This window comes from Theobroma umbraticum, unplaced genomic scaffold, assembly GCF_002168275.2.
Source record: "Theobroma umbraticum cultivar Fairchild unplaced genomic scaffold, ASM216827v3 scaffold_56.0, whole genome shotgun sequence".
Lineage (NCBI taxonomy): Eukaryota > Viridiplantae > Streptophyta > Magnoliopsida > Malvales > Malvaceae > Theobroma > Theobroma umbraticum.
In genome coordinates this window covers 2,151,413-2,157,699 of record NW_018397256.1, presented here as the reverse complement: position 1 = coordinate 2,157,699, position 6,287 = coordinate 2,151,413, and the positions used below count along the sequence as shown (strand labels likewise).

Here is a 6,287-nt window from a genome sequence, read left to right as displayed (position 1 = left end):
TCACTATTGTACATATAGCTTGGTTTCGTATTTACAGTGTGTTTCATTCCTCTACTCCTACCACGGTTCTTTGACGTGGACACTCATGGTGGTTCTGTAGAATTATCCAAGGCATCTCACTCTTCCGTGGCCCTTAAGGTAGTTCTCGTCTTAAGAGGCATCCTGTACTAAGACAAAGCAAAACCATGTTCATAATCAAAATTCCAAAATCCAAAAAGTAGGCGTACTAAAACTTTGGGAGTTTATGCAGCCTCTTATTCATAATTAGTGTTGCAGTCACCAGCCATGAGCAAAACTCTACATAAATCCCTGACACTCTATTAACAGACACAATTTCACCTAGGAGTCTCTAACCTAAATGCTCTAATACTAACTTTGTCACGACCCAAATCAGGGGGCCATGACCAATGATGCACTAGCCTAACAGACAAGCCCACGGACCCTAGTAAGCCTCAGAGTCCAAAATCATATAACACAAGCCAAGGGATTTAATAATCAAATATTCATATTAAATTCAAACACCAACGCAAATACATTATCCCTGGCACATAGTTTATAGAAATGGTCAAAGGCCATACACTGACCAATCAAGGAGGGTTTGTACTTACGCATAGTATAACATGGTACTCAATGCCTACACACATTATCTATAGTTAAAAGCTTTAACTGACTCAATGGATTGACCAAAACGGAGAACCTATCGGATGCCAAAATTGACTTATCGTTGGACAACCTTTACCACACAACTTTATGGCCTATTTATCTGCACATGGTATACAAATAGGTGAATACTATAATACTCAATGAATGGTATAGATAAACTAACTTATATGTGTTTATATGAAATATATATATAAAATATATGCACCTTTCGTGCAACTAAATGTTCCAGCAAACATCTCCAAGTACAAAGCATATCACTATTCCTATATTTCCAACATGAGGGAATATCCTCATCCTCAATGTCTCTAGAGATTATTGCACATATCATTAGGCTTACTCTCGAAGCTGAACAAAAATTATTCAAATCATTCTTCACAGCACACTCTAGTCATCAAAGTATCATATCGTAATCATATTACATTTATCTAAGCCTTTCCATGATTATCTCACATTATATACAAATCAAATCAACAAGTGGTCCTCTCTTGGACATAGTCAAACACGCTTAGTGGCCAATCGGTGGAGAAACATATTATGCACGTGCTGAAGCAATAGTCGGAGAACAAATCATGCATGTGCCAAAGCAATAGGTAGAGAACAGATCACACACAATGTCAAAACAGTTGACGAAAAACAAATAATCGACCGGAGTAAACTCCTGACATCTGCATCACTTGGAGTAATCTCAACGAATGGTATCAAAACACTACAGTTAAGAATCACAAGCGAGATTAGTGCCACCGTCCCTACTTACCATCATCCTTACAAGCACACAAATTGTCACAAAGGGACAGAAATCCACTTAACCTCAAATTAGATCAGCGTCCAAAATTCATTTCTCAAATAGAAACACAAATCTACAAGTAAAGCCATTATGCCTTTACCATTGACAATTTCCTTATCAAACCTTAATTCACATTTCTTGAGCTTTAATCGTCTTAAGCTCTATTAGGTTCTAATAGCCTCTAAGTCTCCAAGGCATTATTCAATCAAATCATTGCAACATATCATTCACCTAGGGTAATCTATTCCTAAGGTTCATCATAGCCTCTAAACGTCCTAGTCTAGACATAAACCACCCATGTGGCTCACATCATAAAGCAATCACACACAATTCACATATACTTATAAATTGTTCTTTATCCTAGGTTCATTTGTCTAGGCATACATATTTCATTCTAATACCAATGTAACACATTTTTCATACGTCATGCTTTACATGCATATTAAACTAAACCCACTCACAATGACAATATGAGGCACTCCCAGCCAAGCTCCGATCCTTAAACTCCAATCGTCGTCTAACTTGCCAATAAGTTAATTTAACTTTTTTTCCCCTTTAAAACACATCAGAACATCAAAAGATTAATTATTCCTGACCTGCAAAAAATGCCAACTTTTCACCAATTAACTAAATCTTAGCAATCCAACTATTTAATCTCAAATCCTTCATTAATGAGCTAAACCCATACCTTAGAAATCAGATTATATGAGTCTTATCTCCAAATTCCCCAATCCAAGCCAAAAAGGAAAATCACCAAATTTGGAGAAAATCAAATTTCTTAGCTTTTAACCGATTAAAGTGGAAAATAATCGGTAAAATCATTAACTCTTACCTCCAAAATGGTTTCCCAAGCTCCAAATACCCTCAAATCACTTCAAAAATTTGCTTAAGGCCTTAAGGCTTCGAGTTTCTAAAGACAAAAAGGGAAAGAAAGAGCTGAAAGAAAGGGTTAGACGAAATGGCTCAAAATCCCCTTTTTATTTTGCCTTTCCTCTTTGATGTATCAATATATTTTGACAATGTATTGATACATCTGCCCTAATTTCGAATGAATATATCGATACATTTTAGGCAGAATGGCCTTAGGTGTTTTCTACTTTAAATGTATTAATATGTTTGGACTATGTATCTATACATGTTCATCTTTGACCAAATCTATCGATACATTTTCAAATGTATCAATAGAATATTCTTCTTGGGCCTTTGTTGTTTATCCTGCCATGAATGTATCGATACAGTCACCCATGTCGGCAGTTTTAAGCTTCCCAAAAACTACAAAGTCCAAGTTTAACATTCCAATATTATTCTCGGTTGATATTACACCTTAAATCATCCATCTAAGTTAATCCCATACACAAACTCATAAAGATAATGACAAATCTTAATAAAAACCTCAAATTATGGGATTTATCACATAGTTCCTCAAAGTTTTGCTTAAGTGTCAATATGTACACTCTTAAACATTAGGCATTCATATCCTATCATCAAAGTCCTTAAGACTCTACATATTTCATAAATCATTCTTAGTTTACATCAAAAAATTGAGAGTGTTACAAAGGATGACCAAGATATGAAAGCTACTAAGCTTGGATTTGTGGTGCTAGGCACAATCAATTTTGTTAGCTTCACCTTGATTTTGAAATGACAAAATTGATTGATTTAAATATGCTTTGGAAATGCTAAAAAATGTTTTTAAACTTGAAGAAAATCCTCAAGAGTTTTGAAGTTGATTATGCGAAGAAAATGCTTTTAAACAAATTCGAACTCTAAACTACCAACCTCAAGAATCAACCATTTGAAAGTAAAGAATCGATTCTCCATTATACAAAAAGCAAAATTTATTTTCTTCTTATAAGAGGAATCAATTTTCTAAAAGGAAAAGTCAGTTTTGGAAAATACAGAAGCTATTGGAACAAATAAAAATCGACAACTCAAAAAGCAAGAATTGATTCTAGGAAAACATAAGGCACAAAGAAGAAAGAGTCAACAAGCACAAGTCTATAGACAAACAATTGATTCCTAAAGAAAAAGACCTTGGTTCTTGGAGCACCAAAGACAAAAATAAAAAATTTAGAGAAGAAGAAAGAGATGCAACAAATGGATAAGATTGGGGTGTCAAAGATAAAGTTCAAATTCAAATTTTGGTGCCTAACTACAATGAAGAACTGACACCTGAGGTGCTACTTTTGAACAAAGTTGAGAAAGAATCAACATATCATAAGATTAAACTCAAACACGGATATGAAAGCCTCTAGAATATAAGATACTATTTTTGGAGAAGCTTTACTACACTTTATAATCCAAGAGGTCGCAAAAACTCAAAATACAACATAAGGATTATTCTTGGCTTGTGGTATACAGTACCAATTTACATCACAGAAAACACCAAAAGCCTGGTGGCTGCACAAGCTTTTTGGACATAACTTTGGATCCAGCATTAACTAAGAGACTTTCCAGGCTTCACCACCTTTCACAAGGAATTTCTTTAGCCTTCCAAAGAACATTACAACGATGAGGATTAACTTTCCCATGTTACTCCACCTCCCTACAAATCCAGCCCAGGTATCTATGCAGAAGCTTTCAGGTTTCACTTGGCTTTTACACTTATAACCAGTTGAGAAGCCAACATTCCCGTAAGCGCTGCAGAATGAATATAAATTTTTATTTATTATTTATTATATGGAAAAGAAAGTTTGGAATGTACACACGAGAGAGATAATATGGATTTGTCATACTGATCATTATGTTCATTGTTAGGCAAACTTTTGTGCGATGCCTCTATTGCTAAGGGCTATCATTATGGATGCTTGATGCAGTGAAATCTCATTTGCACAGTGGTATTAAACAACTTGAATATTATATATTTCATGATTATATATTTAATTTCTTATTTATGAATTTGTATAAAACTTTAGTTTTATTTATATATTTATTATTAATTACTAAAATTATCATAAAGAAGAAACATGAAAGGAAAGTGAAAAAACGATGTTACTGTGCACGGGTATTTCCATCACTGACCTACAGAAAAGTGTAAAACAGAAACATGCAAAACAAAACTCCAGATGAAATTGGAATAAAGAAGAAAAGGGGGGTGGTGTTTGCGGGGAGTTAGTGGACATCCCACTACACTTGCAGTGTGATTGTGGTAGCCTCACTATGTCGCAAATAGCCTTGCTCAAGGGCAAGAGCTGCGGCACGATGGGCAATTTTTGTGCCAACCGCACCACAATAGGGACCTATTGGGGCTTTAGTCCAATAGGCACCTATTTTTTATTTTTATATATCCAAGTGAAACTTGGAGGCATTATATAAGTGGTTGACAGTGCAAGGCAGGGAAATGGTTGGAAGTTTTCACTTCTTGGATAATTTCGTACGTGTTGTTAATTGGTCTTGGGATTAATTGGCTTGTGGACTTTTGGGAAGAAGGTGATTTTTGGATTATGAAAGGTAGTTGTGGCTCTTTGAAAATTAGGGAGAGCAAAATTATTTTTGGATTTTTTATTTTATTTTTTTGGAAGGCATTAACTTTGAAGATTTTAAATTAAAAGAAGTTAACTTCTATATAAATAACATTATGCATTGAAACATTTATAACTAAATTAGTGTTACGTATGTTTTAATTTTATGGGTGAAGTTTTAACAGTTGGTATTTCTCCCAAATTATTTTATTTGATTAACAAAGAGAATCTAAAAATAGGTAAGCATAAGGGGCCTACCTTATCACTTCGATGGCGATGCTCAACACATTGAAGTTGAGTGGATCTTCCTTAATCTTTTCCCTTTCGGTGATGCAAACCAGGATAATGAAGATGGCCAAGTATGAGTGCTGAGAGAATAACAGACACTCCAAAATGCTCCTCCCTTGATTTTCACTTGCCTGGCCCTTCCCTGAATTCCTTTCCTGATATTTAGTGGGTAGAAGGGAAGTATGTGGAGGGAGATACCTGAAAAAAAATACTTTAAATTATATAAATTCTTAACTATATGCATACAACGAATTAAATAAATAAATAAATATGTACGTGTGCATATCTAAATATTTTTTGTACGGCAACGACGGGGAACCTTCTTATACACGGTGATTGAGTAGGGGATAGGGCATTTTCCTTGTTGAACTCACTTCGACCGTTTGTTTGTCAGACTGCTCAGAATTTTCCTTTAATTTATCAACAATCCTGTTTGTGTTGAGATGTACTCTGCAATTCCTTTTCGGCCCTTGTTATGTCTCTATACAATTAGGCGCTTGCTCTAATATTGTCACATATCTAGTGATATGTTAGCTATGAACCATGAACATTTTTGATTAATTTATCTAATGAATTTTCTTTTGGCTGCAAAAGAAAAGAAAAATTAAATTCTGATCAAGATCATTCCGAAATGCAACTTATACCAATGGTGATATGGTGAATCCTGAAAGTGTGAGGACGAAGGATAGAACAGGTGGAAAACTCGATTTGTGGGGTCAAAAAAGAACCGATTCAATAAACCACTTCAGTAATGATATGACTAGCCAATTTGATTTCCACACAATTTGCGAGCACCAAATGCTAATTGTGTACGATTTCTGCTATCCGTACTGTAAATACGATGCAAAAAGCAACAATTATGGAGATGAATGAATCTGGAATAAAATATAGCCCCCCCTTATTCATTAATTTAAAGAACAAAAAAGATTTGCGGGCTTGGGTAAATTAATAAGCAAAATATGCTTTCCTGCTCGGATGCCACGCCCGTACGCGCATGTCAATGTGTTCAGCAAAGCCTACTTGTTGACCAACAATTAAAAAATTTATAATAAATAATAATTTTATATAACATTTAAATAAAAAATAAAAAA

General features: G+C 34.6%; 1 protein-coding gene across 1 annotated transcript; it reads right to left on the bottom strand.

Annotated features, from left to right (window-relative positions):
- Positions 1-3,641: 3,641 nt before the first annotated feature.
- On the bottom strand, positions 3,642-5,580 carry LOC110410255 (putative cation transporter HKT1;4; the record flags this gene model as incomplete). Its single annotated transcript, XM_021419883.1, has 3 exons — positions 3,642-4,087; positions 5,167-5,394; positions 5,516-5,580. Coding segments are annotated over 3 exons (492 nt in total), but the record flags the coding sequence as incomplete, so codon positions are not given.
- Between the last annotated feature and the right edge of the window lie 707 nt (positions 5,581-6,287).